Source organism: Panthera leo, assembly GCF_018350215.1.
Source record: "Panthera leo isolate Ple1 chromosome B3 unlocalized genomic scaffold, P.leo_Ple1_pat1.1 chrB3_random_Un_scaffold_42, whole genome shotgun sequence".
NCBI lineage: Eukaryota > Metazoa > Chordata > Mammalia > Carnivora > Felidae > Panthera > Panthera leo.
Genome location: NW_024962220.1, coordinates 158,797 through 175,859, shown reverse-complemented (window position 1 = coordinate 175,859; position 17,063 = coordinate 158,797). Strand labels below are relative to the sequence as shown.

Here is a 17,063-nt window from a genome sequence, read left to right as displayed (position 1 = left end):
CACCTTTGACTTTACTGGGTATCCAGCATGTGATAGTATATCATGGGACTTCTCAGCCTATTTAGTCATGTAAGCCAATGTGCTTTGTGTTCTGTTCCTCAGGATTATCCTGACTAATACATGTAGATGCTTTTTCTCTTGTAGTTTCAAGTATTTGAAGAAAACTGTAACACATATAAAGTTCTGAGAAGCAAAGTGACATGAATGAAGTGTCATGGTGTTTGACTGGGACAAGAGCAGGGTGAGGATAACCAGGAGCTATGGGATCCTGTGGTCCTAGATGCAAAGTGAGCGCACCTGGGACTCCTGTAAATGTTCAGTTGATGTGCATCAGGATACGTGTAAACCATTGATATTTAGTACAAGGGTAAGCAATTGTAAGAGACTCTATCTCTTGTTCATGTAAGTATAGTGTTCCTGGTAAAACAAACTTTGTAAACCAGACCCGAGTAGGTAAGCACAGAATCATGTGTCCAGAGAGGCTTCCTGGGGGAAACTGCTGTATGGAGAGGAAGCCCCAGGCCATGGCACAAAACCTTCCAACAACCCCTACCTGCACCTGCTCCTGGGAACACAAACAGAATGGTGCATAGTGTGCACCCCCTGGCGGTCCTGATCTTCTACAGGGCGGTTTGTGTCTGGGCTCACAGTGACAACCCCTCACTGTGTCCTTGCACAGTAATACATGGCCGTGTCTGCAGACCTCAGACTGCTTAGCTCCATGTAGGCTGTGTTTGTGGATGTGTCTGCCGTCAGAGTGAGTCTGCCCTGGAACTTCTGTGCATAGCTTGTAGCACCATCTTCAGGGTCAATGCTTCCCATCCACTCAAGCCCTTGTGCAGGAGCCTGTCGCACCCAGTGCATATAGTAATCAGTGAAGCTGTATCCAGATGCTTTGCAGAAGATCTTCACTGATGCCCCAGGCTTCCTCACTTCAGCCCCAGACTGCACCAGCAAAACCTGGGAGTGCACACCTGTAGAGAGGGGACAAGAGTGGATGAAATCAATGTTGACTGGTCCTGGTCCTCTCCTGTGTCCAGGGACTTGGCTGACCCTTAGCTGTCGCCACTGCCACCAGGTAGAGGATTCTCCAGCTCCAGTCCATTGTGAGGGGATGTGTCTCAGGGTCTCCGGTAGAGGATGGCATTGTACGGTGATGCTCTCAGGGCACAGACACACCCATACTTAACCTAGTGCTCTGAGGACTATTTGCATAGTCATGAGACAGAGTATTTCATACACAAGACCAGAACCATCTGGAGACGGTCCCAGAGACCGTGTACATTGGGACTCAGAGAGCACCAGTCTAATCCTTGTTTGAGGACATGGGTCCTTGGCCAGGTTCCTGAACTGTGTGCAGACTGAGCTCCTGCCACTGAGTGATAAGACCTTACAGGAAATTCTCCCCATTGTGGACCAGTATTGAATGAGGCAGAGACCACCTGAACCTGTTGTTGGCTCAGATATCTGGACGTCTTATTCCTGGAGAAGCGTGTCTCCAAACTGCTGCACAAAATGGGGTAATAAATGCGTCCTGGCTTCCATCTCTTAGATGAAGATACCTAAAAGCCCTGGAGTAGCAGCGTCAAGTGTCTTCTCACTGCCTGAGTTCATTAAATGCTCTGATGGAACAGGATATTTAAACACCCTTTAGCATCCCTCATCCTGCTCATATTTTAGATTGCTTTCTGGAAAAGGAAACACTGGCTTCCGACAGGAAAGCCTTCCTCACCCCTTGTGCACCTACTCACCTGGGGTAGCAGCCTGGTGCTGGGTAGTACTGAAAGCTCCCTGCAGTCTAGGCCCGGCCCTGCAGGGAGGTTCCTGTCAAGACTCACAGGGCATTTATTCCAGTGTCTCTACTCCAGCATTACATGGTGGAGGGGAGCAGAATATGCCACCCCAAATATGCCGCTGGAATGAAACATGCTTGAGAAACAGCCAGTGCAGAGACGCACTGAACATCCTTTGTTCCCTAAACAGAATATAAATCTCCTATGTGAAATACACCCTTTTTGTACCAGGAGGGGAGAACTGTCCTTAGCACCAGAAAAAGGAATTTAGGCCCTAGAATGCTGTGCAGAGAAACCTTAGTTCTTCACTATTGTAGTAGCACTAAGCACATTGAAGCTCTCACTTTTTCCCCATTGAGGATGATATTAGTGTTGGGTCATTCATATATGGCTTTTATGATATCGAGTTATGCTTCTTCTATCCCTACTTTCTTAGTAGGGATATGTTTGGTAGAATCCGCTGGAAAGCCATCTGGCCCTGGACTCTTGTTTTTGACGGATTTTTGATTACTAATACTATTTCCTTACTGGTTATCGGTCTGTTCAAATTTTTATATTTCTTCCTGTTTCAGTTTGGTAGTGTATATGTTTCTAGGAATTTGTCCATTTCTTCCAGATTGCCCATTTTATTGGCATATAATTGCTCATAATATTCTCTTATTATTGTTTTTATTTCTGTTGTGTTGGTTGTGATCTTTCCTCTGTCATTCTTGATTTTACTTATTTGCATCCTTTCCTTTTTCTTTTGGATCAAACTGGCTAGTGGTTTATCAATTTTGTTCATTTTTCAAAGAACCTGCTTCTGGTTCCATTGATTTGGTCTACTGTTTTTTTGTTTTTTTTTTTTTTTTTTTTTGTTTCAATAGCATTAATTTCTTTTGTAATCTTTATTATTTCCTGTCTTCTGCTGGTTTTGGGTTCTATTTGCTGTTCTTCTTCCAGCTCCTTAAGGTGTAAGGTTAGGTTGTGTATCTGAGATCTTTTCTTCCTTCTTTAGGAAGGCCTGGAATGCTATATACTTTCATCTTATGACCACCTTTGCTGCGACCCAGAGGTTTTCGGTTGTGGTGTTATCATTTTAATGGACTTCCATATACTTTTTAACTTCCTTCCTTTTTAACTTCCTCCATATACTTTTTAACTTCCTGATGAATTGTGTTAGCTCATTCATTCTTTAGTAGGATGTTCTTTAGTCTCCAAGTATTTTTTACCTTTCGAAATTTTTTCTTGTGGTTGTTTTTGAGTTTCACAGCATTGTGGTCTGAAACTATGCACAGTATGATCTCAATCTTTTTGTACTTACTTAGGGCTGATTTGTGTCCCGGTATATGGTCTATTCTGGAGAACGTTCCATGTGCGCTGGAGAAGAATGCATATTCTGATGCTTTAGGATGAAATATTCTGAATATATCTGTTAAGTCCATCTGGTCCAGTGTGTCATTCAAAGCCATTCTTTCCTTGTCGATTTTTTGTTGAGATGATCTGTCCATTGCTGTGAGTGGGGTGTTGAAGCCTCCTAATATTATGGTATTACTATCGGTGAGTTTTTTATGTTTGTGATTAATTGATTTATATATTTGTGTGCTCTCCCATTTGGCGCATAAATGTTTACAATTATTAGGTCTTCTTCGTCTATATACCCCTTGATCATGATATAATGCCCTTCTGCATCTCTTGATACAGTATTTTTAAGTGTAGATTGTCTGATATAAGTATGGCTACTCGGGCTTTCTTTTGTTGACCATTAGCATGATAGATGGTTCTCCATCCCCTTATGTTCAATCTGAAGGTGTCTTTAGGTCTAAAGTGGGTCTCTTGTGAACAGCATATAGATGGATCTTGTTTTCTTATCCATTCCGTTACCCTATATCTTTTGATTGGGGCATTGAGTCCACTGAGGTTTAGAGTGAGTACTGAAAGATATTAGTTTATTGCCATGATGATGCTTGTAGAGCTGGAATTTCTGATGGTGTTCTCTGGTCCTTTCTAACCTTCCTTGCTTTTGATACACACACACACACACACACACACACACACACACATATTTTTTTTTTCATCTTTTGTCCCCTCAGAGAGTCCCCCTTAAAATTTTTTGCAGGGCTGGTTTAGTGGTCAAAAACTCTTTTAATTTTTGTTTGTCTGGGAAACTTTTATCTCTCCTTCTATTTTGAATGACAGCCTTCTTGGATAAAGAATTCTTGTCTGCATACATTTCTGATTCAGCACACTGAATAGACTCCGCCACTCCTTTCTGGCCTGCCAAGATTCTGTGGATAGGTCTGCTGCAAACCTGATCTGTCTTCCCTTGTATTTTAGGGACTTTTTTTCCTTGCTGCTTTCATGATTCTCTCCTTGCCTGAGTATTTTGTGAATTTGACAATGGTATGCCTTGTTGCTGGGCAGTTTGTGTTGAATCTAATGGGGGTCCTCTGTGCTTCCTGGATTTTGATGTCTGTGTCTTTCCCCAGGTTAGGAAGTATTCCACTATGATCAGCTCACATAACCCTTCTACCCCTATTTCTCTTTCTTCCTCTTCTCGGACCCCTATGATTCTGATGTTCCTTTTGAATGAGTCACTGATTTCTCTAATTCTTAAATCATGCTCTTTTGCCTTAATCTCCCTCTTTTTTTCTGCCTCATTATTTTCTATAAATTTGTCCTCTATATCGCTGATTCTCTGTTCTGCCTCATCCATCCTTACCACAGCTGCATCCATCCGTGATTGCAGTTCAGGTATAACATTCTTAATTTCATTTTGGCTATTTTTTTTTTTTTACTTCTCTTATCTCTTCAGAAAGGGATTCTAATCTATTTTTTACTCCAGCTAGTATTCTTATTATCGTGATTCTAAATTCTGGTTCAGACATCTTGCTTGTACCTGTGTTGGTTAAATCCCTGGCTGTTGTTTCTTCGTGGTCTTTCTTTAGGGGTGAATTCCTTTTTTTTGTCATTTTGAAGAGAGAAAAGGAATTAATGAAGTAGAAATATTGAAATAAAATAAATAAAATTTCAAAAATATTAAAATTAAAAATTAAACACACACACACACACACACACACACACACACACACACACACATCTAATAGTTAATGCTTGATCCTAGGTGTGTTTTGTTGAGGTGTTGAAAGTGGTTTGAGAGGTTAGGGAAAAAAAGGGTGCAAAGTAAATCATTTGAGAATTTGAAAAAATGCATACACTGATGTTGAGTAAAATGGGTAGATGGGAGTAAAATAGAATTTGAAAATAATATAGACAAAAGTAAAGCATATAGTAGAAAAAATTAAATAAAAATATTTTTAATAAAAATTATGAATTTTTTGTTCTGTATTTAAGAAAAAAGTAAAGAAATGAAAAAGACAATAAAGATAAAGAAAAGAAAAAAAGAAATCATTTGATAATTTGAAAATGTGAATATACTATAGTAGACTAAAGTAAAATGATGGAAATAAAATAGAATTTGAAAAAATTTACATAAAACTAAAAAAACATAGTAATGACAGTTAAATAAGATTATTTTGTAAATATGAAATTTGTTGTCAAATAGGTTTCTATACAACACCCAATGCTCATCCCAACAGATGTCCTCCTCAATACCCATCACCCACCCTCCCCTCCCTCCCACCCCCCATCAACCCTCAGTTTATTCAGTTTTTAAGAGTCTGTTATGGTTTGACTCCCTCCCTCTCTAACTTTTTTTTTTCTTCCCCGTCCCCATGGTCTTCTGTCAAGTTTCTCAAGGTCCAAATAAGAGTGAAAACATACAGTATCTGTCTTTCTCCATATGACTAATTTCACTCAGCACAACACTCTCCAGATCCATCCATGTTGCTACAAAAGGCCACATTTCATTCTTTCACAATGTCAGGTAGTATTCCATTTTGAATAGATACCGCAATTTCTTTATCCATTCATTAGTTGATGGACATTTAGACTCTTTCCATAATTCGCTATTGTTCAAAGTGCTGCTATAAACATTGGGGTACAAGTGCCCCTATGCATCAGCACTCCTGTATCCTTTGGGTAAATTCCTAGCAGTGCTATTGCTGGGTCATAGGGTAGACCTATTTTTAATTTTTTTTTAATTAAAAAAATTTTAACGTTTATTTATTTTTGAGACAGAGAGAGACAGAGTATGAACGGGGGAGGGGCAGAGAGAGAGGGAGACACAGAATCTGAAACAGGCTCCAGGCTTTGAGCTGTCGGCACAGAGACCGACATGGGGCTCGAACCCACGGATCATGAGATCATGACATGAGCCGAAGTCGGACGCTTAACCAACCAAGCTACCCAGGCGCCCCCCTATTTTTAATTTTTTAGGACCATCCACACTATTTTCCAGAATGGCTGCACCAGTTTGCATTCCCACCAACAGTGCAAGAGGGCTCCCATTTCTCCACATCCTCTCCAGCATCTATAGTCTCCTGATTTGTTCATTTTAGCCACTCTGACTGGCATGAGGTGGTATCTCAGTGTGGTTTTCATTTGTATTTCCCTGATGAGGCGTGACGTTGAGTTCTAACCATGTGCCTGTTGGCCATCTGGATGTCTTCTTTAGAGAAGTGTCTATTCATGTCTTCTGCCCCTTTCTTCACTGGATTATTTGTTATGAGGTGTGGAATTTGATGAGTTCTGTATAGATTTTGGATACTAGCCCTTTGTCTGATATGTCATTTGCAAATATCTTTTCCCATTCCGTTGGCTGTCTTTTAATTTGGCTGATTGTTTCCTTTGCAGTGCAGCTTTTTATCTTCATGAAGTCCCAATAGTTCATTTTTGTTCTTAATTCCCTTGCCTCTGGAGATGTGTCAAGTAAGAATTTGCTGTGGCTGAGGTCAGAGAGGTTTTTTCCTGCTCATCCTCTGGGGTTTTGATGGTTTCCTGTCTCACATTCAGGTCCTTTATCTGTTTTGAGTTTATTTTTGTGAATGGTGTAAGAAAGTGGTCTAGATTCATTCTTCTGCATGTTGCTGTCCAGTTCTCCCAGCACCATTTGTTAAAGAGACTGTCTTTTTTCCATTGGATATTCTTTCCTGCTTTGTCAAAGATTAGTTGGCCATACATTTGTGGGTCCAATTCTGGAGTCTCTATTCTATTCCATTGGTCTATGTGTCTGTTTTTGTGCCAATACCATGCTGTCTTGATGATGACAGCTTTGTAGTAGAGGCTAAAGTCTGGGATTGTGATGCCTCCCGCTTTGGTCTTCTTCTTCAATATTTGGCTATTCTGGGTCTTTTGTGGTTCCATACAAGTTTTCGGATTGCTTGCTCTAGCTTCGAGAAGAATGCTGGTGCAATTTCGATTGGGATTGCAATTTTGATTGTGTAGATTGATTTGGGTAGTTTTGACATTTTAACAATATGTATTCTTCCAATCCATGAGCATGGAATGTTTCTCCATTTCTTTGCATCTTCTTCAGTTTCCTTGATAAGCTTTCTATAGTTTTCAGCATACAGATCTTTTACATCTTTGGTTAGCTTTATTCCTAGGTATTTTATGAATCTTGGTGCAATTGTGAATGGGATCAGTTTCTTTATTGGCATTTCTGTTGCTTCACTGTTAGTGTATAAGAATGCAACTGATTTCTGTACATTGCGTTTGTATCTTGCGACTTTTCTGATTTCATGTATTAGTTCTAGCAGACTCTTGGTGGAGTCTATTGGGTTTTCCATGTGTAGTATCATGTCATCTGCAAAAAGTGAAAGCCTGACTTCATCTTTGCCAATTTTGATACCTTTGATTTCCTTTTGTTGTCTGATTGCTGATGCTAGCACTTGCAACACTATGTTAAACAACAGCAGTGAAATATCTCAATTTTTCCCCATTGAGGATGATATTAGCTGTGAGCTTTTCATAAATGGCTTTTATGATGTTCAAGTGTTTTCCTTCTATCCCGAGTGTCTTGAGGGTTTTTATTAAGAAAGGATGCTGAATTTTGTCAAATTCTTTCTATGCATCGGTTGACAAGATCATATGGTTCTTATCTTTTCTTTTATTAATGTGATGTATCACACTGATTGATTTGCGAATGTTGAGCCAGGCCTGCAGCCCAGGAATGAATCCCGTTGATCATGGTGAATAATTCTTTTTATATGCTGTTGAATTCGATTTGTTAGTATCTTATTTGCATCCATATTCATCAGGGATATTGGGCTGTAGTTGTGTTTGTTGCTGGGTCTCTCTCTGGTTTAGGAATCTAAGTAATGCTGGCTTCATAGAATGAGTCTGGAAGTTTTCCTTCCCTTTCTATTTTTTTGGAACAGCTTGAGAGCTAGAGGTATTATCTCTGCTTTAAATGTCTGGTAGAATTCCCCAGGGAAGCCATCTGGTCCTGGACTCTTGTTTGTTGGGAGATCTTTAATGACTGATTCAATTTCTTCACTGGTTATGGGTCTGTTCAAATTTTTCTATTTCTTCCTGTTTGAGTTTTGGAAGTGCATGGGTGCTTAGGAATTTGTCCATTTCTTCCAAGTTGTCCAGTTTGTTGGCATATAATTTTTCATAGTATTCCCTGATAATTGCTTGTATTTCTAAGGGTTTGGTTGTAATAATTCCATTTTCATTCATGATTTTATCTATTGGTGTCATCTCCCTTTTCTTTTTGAGAAGGCTGGCTAGAGGTTTATCAATTTTGTTTATTTTTTCAAAAAAACAATTCTTGGTTTCATTGATCTGCTCTTCAGTTTTTTAGATTCTATATTGTTTATTTCCGCTCTGATCTTTATTATGTCTCTTCTTTTGCTGGGTTTAGGGTGCCTTTGCTGTTCTGCTTCTATTTCCTTTATGTGTGCTGTTCAATTTTGTATTTGGGATTTTTCTTGTTTCTTGAGATAGGCTTGGATTACAATGTATTTTCCTCTCAGGACTGCCTTTGCTGCATCTCAAAGCATTTGGATTGTTGTATTTTCTTTTTTTAATGTTTTTTTTTTATTTTTGATAGAGACAGAGGCAGAATGCGAGTGGGTTAGGGGCAGAGAGAGAGGGAGGCACACAATCTAAAGCAGGCTCCAGACTCTGAGCTGTCAGCACAGACCCGGACGTGGGGCTCGGAGACACAAGCTGGGAAATTGTGACCTGAGCCGAAGTTGGAATCTCAACCGACTGAGCCACCTTGGGCCCCCCTGGAGTGTTGTATTTTCATTTTCATTTGTTTCCATATATTTTTTAATTTCTTCTCTAATTGCCTGGGTGACCCGTTCATTCTTTAGTATGGTGTTCTTTAACCTCCATGCTTTTGGAAGTGTTCCAGACTTTTTCCTGTGGTTGATTTCAGGTTTCATAGCACTTTGGTCTGAAACTGTGAATGGTATGATCTGAGTTCTTTTGTACTTATGAAGGGCTGTTTTATGACCCAGTATGTAATCTATCTTGGAGAATGTTCCATGTGCACTCGAGAAGAAAGTATATTCTGTTGCTTTGGGATGCAGAGTTCTAAATATATCTGTTAAGTCCATCTGATCCAATGTATCATTCAGGGCCCTTGTTTCTGTATTGATCCTGTGTCTAGATGATCTATCCATTGTTGTATGTGGGTGTTAAAGTCCCCTGCAGTGATCACATTCTTATCAATAAGGTTGCTTATGTTTGTAATTATTTTATATATTTGGGTGCCAGCATATTCGGTGCATAGACATTTATAATTGTTAGCTCTTCCTGATGGATAGACCCTGTAATTATTATATAATGCCCTTGTTCAACTCTTGTTACAGCCTTTAATTTAAGTCTAGTTTGTCTGATATACGTATGGCTACTCCAGCTTTCTTTTGACTTCCAGTAGCATGATAGCTATCCATTCCCTCAATTTCAATCTGAAGGTGTCCTCAGGTCTAAAATGATTCTCTTGTAGACAGAAAATAGATGGGTTTTGTTTTTTTATCCATTCTGATACCCTGTGTCTTTTGGTTGGAGCATTTAGTCCATTTACATCAGTCTTATCGAAAGTTATGGGTTTAGAGTCATTGGGATATCTGTAGGTTTCATGCTTGTAGTGATGTCTCTGGTACTTTGTGGTCCTTGCAACATTTCACTTACAGAATCCCCCTTAGGATCTCTTGTAGGGCTGGTTTAGTGGTGATGAATTCCTTCCATTTTTGTTTGTTTGGGAAGACCTTTATCTTTCCTATTCTGAATGACGGACTTGCTGGATAAAGGATTCTTGGCTGCATTTCTGGTCCTCACATTGAAGATTTCCTGCCATTCCTCTCTGGCCTGCCAAGTTTCAGTAGATAGGCCTGCCACTACTCTTATGGATCTCACTTTGTAAGTTAGAGCATGTTTAGCTCTAGCTGCTTTCAGAATTTTCTCTTTATCCTTGTATTTTGCCAGTCTCATTATGTTATATCGTGCAGAAGATCGATTCAAGTTACATCTGAAGGGAGTTCTCTGTGCCTCTTGGATTTCAATGCCTTTTTCCTTCCCCAGATCAGGGAAGTTCTCAGCTATGATTTGTTCAAGTACACCTTCAGTCCCTTTCTCTGTCTCTTCCTCTTCTGGAATTCCTATGATACAGATATTGTTCCATTTGATTGCATCACTTAGTTCTCTAATTCTCCCCTCATACTCCTGGATTTTTTTCTCTCTCTTTTTCTCAGCTTCCTCTTTTTCCATAATTTTATCCTTTAATTCACCTATTCTCTCCCCTGCCTCTTCAGTCCATGCTACGGCCACCTCCATTTTATTTTGCACCTCATTTATAATATTTTTTAGCTCCTCATGACTTTTTCTTAGTCCCTTGATCTCTGTAGTAATAGATTCTCTGCTTTCTTCTGTGCTTTTTTCAAGCCCAGTGATTACTTTTATGACTATTATTCTAAATTCTTGTTGTGTTGTAATGCTTAAATCGTTTTTGATCAATTCGTTAGGTGTCGCTACTTCCTGGAGTTTCTTTTGAGGCCAGTTCTTCCGTTTCACCATTTTTGGTAGTCCCTGTGGTGGCTCCAAACTGCAGGGCACTTCCCCTGTGCTGTCTGGTGTCACTTGTGTTGGTGGGCGGGGCTGCAGTCAGACCCAATGTCTGCCCCCAGCCCACTGCTGGGGCCACAGTCACACTGGTGTGTACCTTATCTTACCCTCTCCCAGGGGCAAGATTCACTGTGGAGTGGTGTGGCCCCTGTCTGTGCTGCTTGCACACTTCCAGGCTTGGGGTGCTGCTTCGATAGGATCTGGCATATTAGCCAGGGTGGATCCGCAAGGTGCACAGTGGTGGGAGGGGTAGGCTTAGCTCGCTTTGCCATCAGTGGTTCCCTGTGGTAGGGGCCCTGAAGCACCGGGAGGGAGGCAGACCCGTCGGAGGGATGGATCCACAGAAGCACAGTGTTGGGTGTTTGCGTGAGGCAAGCAAGTTTGGTGACAGGAACTGGTTCCCTTTGGGATTTCGGCTGGGGGATGGGAGAGGGAGATGGCGCTGGCCACTGCCTTTGTTTCTGCCGAGCTGAGCTCTGTCTTCCGGGACTCATCAACTCTGCCTCCAGGTGTCCTCTTACTCTCCCCTCTCTCTGAGAGCAGAGATGTTGACTTTTAGCACCCAGATGTTAAGCCCCGCTGGCTGTCAGAACTTACAGAGTCCATCCCCTCCACTTTTGCAAGCCAGACTTTGGGGTTTGTGCCTTCCCGGGCGGTCTCCCCCTCCACCACTCTGGCTCCCTCCCAACTGTCCGTATAGCATGCACCACCTCTCTGCCCTTCCTACCCTCTTCCATAGGCTTCTTGTGTGTGCTTGGCTCTGGAGAGTCCGTTCTGCTAGTCTTCTGGAAGTTTTCTGGGTTATTTAGGCAGATGTGGGTGGAATCTAAGCGATCAGCGTGATAAGGTGTTCTCCTAAGCCTCCATCTTCCCCTCTCTCCCCAAATAGGAATATGTTTAATAGAAATTGAAAGTAAAAATGAAGTTTTGTCTCTTGCCCCCCAAACGCAGGCTATCGGACAGCCAGCGAGGCATCTGAATGCCCTTGGTGTGGTTCAGCTCCTTCTTGGGAAATACCACCTCAGAGGAGATGTAGCACCATGAGGGATGATCTTGAGAACCTTTGACAGGAGCCAGCACTGCCCAGAATGCACACAGCAAGAGGGACACACTTAGGGTGACCTGGCCCTCTGCCAGCCTCATGCCTCTGCTCAGGGACATCTGCCAGGGAGAATGGATAAATGGAGGATCGTCAGCAAAGCCAGATCTAGACCATCTGGCAGAACAGAGGGCTGTGCTGAGCAGTCAGCACCTTACACCTGGGGGCCACCTGTGGGGTTAGGTAACAGTTACAGGGTGTGGCATTGGGTGACCCTGCACATCAGTTTAGCTGGGGCACATGTGGCAGAGGCAGGCAGGCCCTGTCCAAGCATGCTCACATGGACATAGTAGGGACTTGGACCCAGAGACATGGCTCTATTCAACACATTCCATCTTTCCCTTAGCTACCTGAATACAGAATATACGATTTTAACACCCTGAACTTCTCTACCACTTCCGTGTTATGTGGTACTGCTGGTTCACTTTCTATGGATGACTACTTTTCCTCATTATGGAGACCACTGCTTCCTACTTCCTTGGCATGTGGAGGTAGACATCAATTTTTCCTTTGTACGTGTTGAAAAACATTGCTTTGTAATTTTACATGTCTTATTCTGGTTGGCTATTAGTTTGCAAGCCATTTGATCCTTTTGGTTGTTACTTTGAAGCTTCCTCTGAGTTTACTGAGGAAACATTTCCCAGTATTCTGTGTCATGACTGGTGAAGTGTAAGGTTGCATTTTAGTATTTTCTTATGCCAGCTGGTGAGAACAGAAAGTACTGGTGACCACGTGTGAGCTCCAGGATTTTTTCCCTCTAATCCTTTATTGTGATTCTTTCCCGGCTTCTGGCAGTCTCCTCCTATGCATGTGGGGTTCCCTCCTCAGCTGGAGACACAAAGGGGCTGTCTGCTGGTGCCCAACTTGAGAGGAAGAGTGAATGACCCCACTAGTTTTAAAATGCCTGCCTTCCTTTTACACAAAAACCAGATAGGGATACCATAACACACCTAAAAACTACATGGGCAAAAATCTCCTTGACCTTGGTCTTGGAAATGATGTTTCGGATATGACTCCAAATGCACAGTCAATGAAGGCAGAAATCAGTGAGTGAGAACACATCAAACTAAAAATCTTCTGCTTAGGAAAAGACGCATTCGCCAAAGGAAAAGACATTTTACAGGGATGGAAAAAAATTGTAAAACGTGTGATATGAGGTTCATATCCAAAATTTAAAAAAAGCTTATTTTGCTGAATATTATAACAAGCAACCCAATTTTAAAAAAATGGGGGAGTAGAGGACTTGAAAGGGCATGTTTCCAAAGTCCATGTACAAACGTCCAGCAAGTGCATTAAAAGGTGCTCAACATCACTCATCACCAGAGACATGCAAATCATAGCCACAATCCCATAACACTTCACACCTGTTATCATGGCTGTTACCATCAGACAAGAGATAACAAATGCTTGTGAGCATGTGGAAATAAGCAAACCTGGTACACTGTCCCTAGGAATGTAAACTGGTGAGGTTACTACTGAAAGCAGTATGGAGAATTCTCAAAAAATTAGAAACAAAAGTATGGTTGTACCCAGTGATCCCATTTCTGAGTGATATATACAGGGGATGAAGTCACTACATCAGAGATATGTGCACCCCATGTTCATTGCAGTCTTATTCTCCATAGCTGAGACACTGAAGAGACCTAACTGCTCATGAAGGGATTAATAGATAAAGAAGATGTGAGATTAGATAGATAGATGGATGGATACAGAGATAGATAGATAGATAGATAGATAGATAGATAGATAGATAGATTTCATCCATATAAAAGTTAATCGTGCCATTTGTGACTACATGGATGAAGCTTGAAGACATTATGCTAAGTTAAATTAGTCACACAGAGAAAGACACATTCTGTATAATCACACTTACATGTGGAGTCTAGAAACATCAATTTCCCAGAAACAGAGTGTGCAATGGTAGGTTCCAGGGACTGAGGGGCAGGGAAAATGGGGGGGGGGCATTGCTCAGTGTGTCCAAACTTCCAGTTAGAAGATAGACAAAAAGCTTCCATGGGTCTAATGTATAGTAAGATGACAATAATTAATATACATATTGTATATTGAAAGTTGCTTTATGTTCTTACCATAATTAGCTGAAGAATGTATTGACTAACTTCAACTTGGTAAACATTTCACATTATATACATGTATCAAGGCATCACATTGTACACCTTAAACTTACATAGTGTTGTATGTCGATTGTATCTCAATAAATCTGGGGCCAAAAAAAAAAGGTGTTCCTAGAAGACATTCCTATACACATTTGGCTAGTAATAATTTATGCATGGACATGACTGCAAATCATACAATATGTGATATTAACCCTAAAGATGTTTATGCACAGAGAAGATTTCATACAAGTGTGCATGTGTCTGTGTTGGTTGGAATAATTTCATGTGATTCTGTACACTCATAGAAACAACAGCCATAACAACAGGTGTTAGGACACTGGTGCTAAGTAGAGATCGTGGCGTTTTTGAAGAAAATTAAAGACATTATGGCCAGGGGATAGATCATGAGCAATTTGGGATGTAAAACAAAACAAAACAAACCAAACCAAAACAAAACAAAACAAAACAAAACAAAACAAAACAAAACAAAACAAAAAAAGAAGGGTGAACACTTTTCCTTATTGTGATTGGAACATAACATAAGGTCTGTGTTTTCTTTCCACATCTCACAGCTTTTGTACTCCATTTCCCATATGAATGGCTTCCTTTGTGCTTAGTTGATATTTTGCAGTGACACATTTTCATTTGCTTCTTTGTTCCTTTGTGCACATTCTTTAGATAGATCCTTTGGGTTTACCATGCCCTTATACAAAACACTCTAAAGCCGTAACAGTCTATTGTCAACTGATAACTACTTAAATTCAATCCCACGGACAAGTACACTTTATCGGCTCCACACCACTCCCCACTCTACTGATGTCACAGGCCACATCTGTATGTATTGTGTACCCATGAGCATTGATTTATAGTCACACTTGATGCTTTTGTCTTTTGAATCTCACAAAAGAATTGGAAGGGTAGTAGAGGGGTAATGTCAGCCTCATAGCAGCCTAAGATGTCCCTGTGTTGTCTCTCACACCCCTCCAAAACTTGGCATCCATCTACAAACAAATGTGCATTTTGGGGCCCTGTGGGATCCAGCTCCATATGTCAAAGAACCCATGAATAGTCTTCCCTACACATGCATAGGTGAACATACCTGAGTGTGGCTTTGGACTCTACAGTGACCCCTGAACCTGCTCCACCTTTCTTGTCTGTGGTCTCCGAGGTTCTGGGAAACAGTCTTAGTTGATCACACATGGACTGGAGTCTTTGTGGAAGTCCAACTTTCCAAAGAAAGTGAAAACTCTAACTTTAAATGATATCTTCATCCCCCCCATCCTTGTGCATTGTAACATTATTTACAAGAACCAAAACACCCTATGTGTCCTCAGACAGAAGAATGGGTAAAAAGAAGTGTGGCCTGTATGTACAGTGGAATTCTATGATTCGTCCATAAGAAAGAATGAAAATTTGCCCTTTGCTACAACATGGGTGGATCCTGAGGGCATCAGGATAAGTGAAGTAAGTCAGACATGTGGGAAATCAAATAGGTATGTCCTGGTGTAGGACATTACAGGGAACACATTGCAAAGCAGAACACTGCTTTCTGGCTTTGCTGAAAACAGCAGGCAATGCTTTGCTTGTGTGGTTAATGTGTATCTAGGAGTTACTAACTTCCCTTATCTCGTTAACGAATATCTAGGGAGCACTCATCACCCTTATCTAGTTCATATAGACCTAGGGGGCACTCGCTTTGCTTATCGATTTAATGTAAATCTAGGGGACACTCAGTTCCCTTATGTAGTTAACGTAAGTCTAGTGGGAACACTAAAGTTCACTTATTTAGTTAATATTGATCTAGTGCAACTAGTTAATATAAATCTAGGGGGCACTGCACTGATTTAGTTGAAATAAATTTAGGGGAACTCACTGTGATTATCTAGTTAATGTAAATCTAGGGGGCACTCAGTTCCCTTATGTAGTTAATGTAAATCTAGGGATCATTCACTTATCCAGTAAATTTTTATGTAGTGGGCACTCATTTAACTCACCTAGTTAATGTGAGTTTATGGGGCACTCGTTTCACTTATCTAGTTAATGTAAATCTAGGGGGCACTCATTTCCTTTTCTTGTTAATGAAAATCTATGGGACACATTAGGTAAGCACACTTTGCTTATCTAATTAATGTATATCTAGGGCGCATTCAATTTGCTTATCTAGTTAATGTCAGCATAGGGGGAACTCACTTTAATTATCCGGTTAATGTATGTTTAGGGGGCACTCACTTTGCTTATCTAGTAAATGCAAATCTCGGGGGCAAGCTCCACTTCCCATATCTAGTTAATGTCAATCTGGGGGACACATTCACTTTGTTATGTAGTGAATGTAAATCTAGGGGGCAAGCTACACTTCGCCTAGATAGTTAATGTAAATCTAGGGAAACCTCACTTTGCTTATCCAGTATATGTACATCTATGGGCACTCTCTTCCTTACCTAGTTAATATAATTCTAGGGGCACTCACCTCACTTACCTCCTTCATGTATATATAGGGGGCACTCCCTTCCCTTATGGAGTTAATGTATATGTAGGTGGCACTCACTTCACTTTTGTAGTTAATATAAATCTAGGGGGCAGGTTAAACTTTGCTTATCTAGTTATGTAAATCTAGAGGTCACTAACTTCACTTATCTAGTTATTCATCTAGGGGGCACTCATTTTGCTTCTCTTGTTAACATACATCTAGAGGGCCGTCACTTTGCCAGTCTAGTTAATGGGTATCTAGGGGGTACTCCACTTTGCTTATTTGGTTAATGTATATCTAGGGGGCACTCAGTTTATGGAGTTAATGTATATGTAGGGGGCAAGCTACACTTCACTTACCTAAGTAACATAAATCTAAGGGCACTCACCTTGCTTATACAGTTAATGTAAATTTAGGGGACACTCACTTAGCTTATCTAGTTAATGTAAATCTAGGGGGCACGCTACACTTTACTTATTTAGTCAATATAAATCTAATGGGCACCTGCTTAGCTTATCTGATTTGTGTATATCTGAGGGGGCACTCACTTTATCTAGTTAGTAAATCTAGGGGGCACACTACAGTTCACTTATCTAGTTAATATTACTCTAGGGGGCACTCACTTTGCTTAG

The 17,063-nt window shown here is 40.8% G+C and overlaps 1 gene segment (V, D, J or C); it reads right to left on the bottom strand.

Annotated features, from left to right (window-relative positions):
- Positions 1-651: 651 nt before the first annotated feature.
- LOC122212733 lies at positions 652-1,172 on the bottom strand. The segment is given in 2 exon segments: positions 652-978; positions 1,064-1,172. Coding segments are annotated over 2 exon segments (402 nt in total).
- Between the last annotated feature and the right edge of the window lie 15,891 nt (positions 1,173-17,063).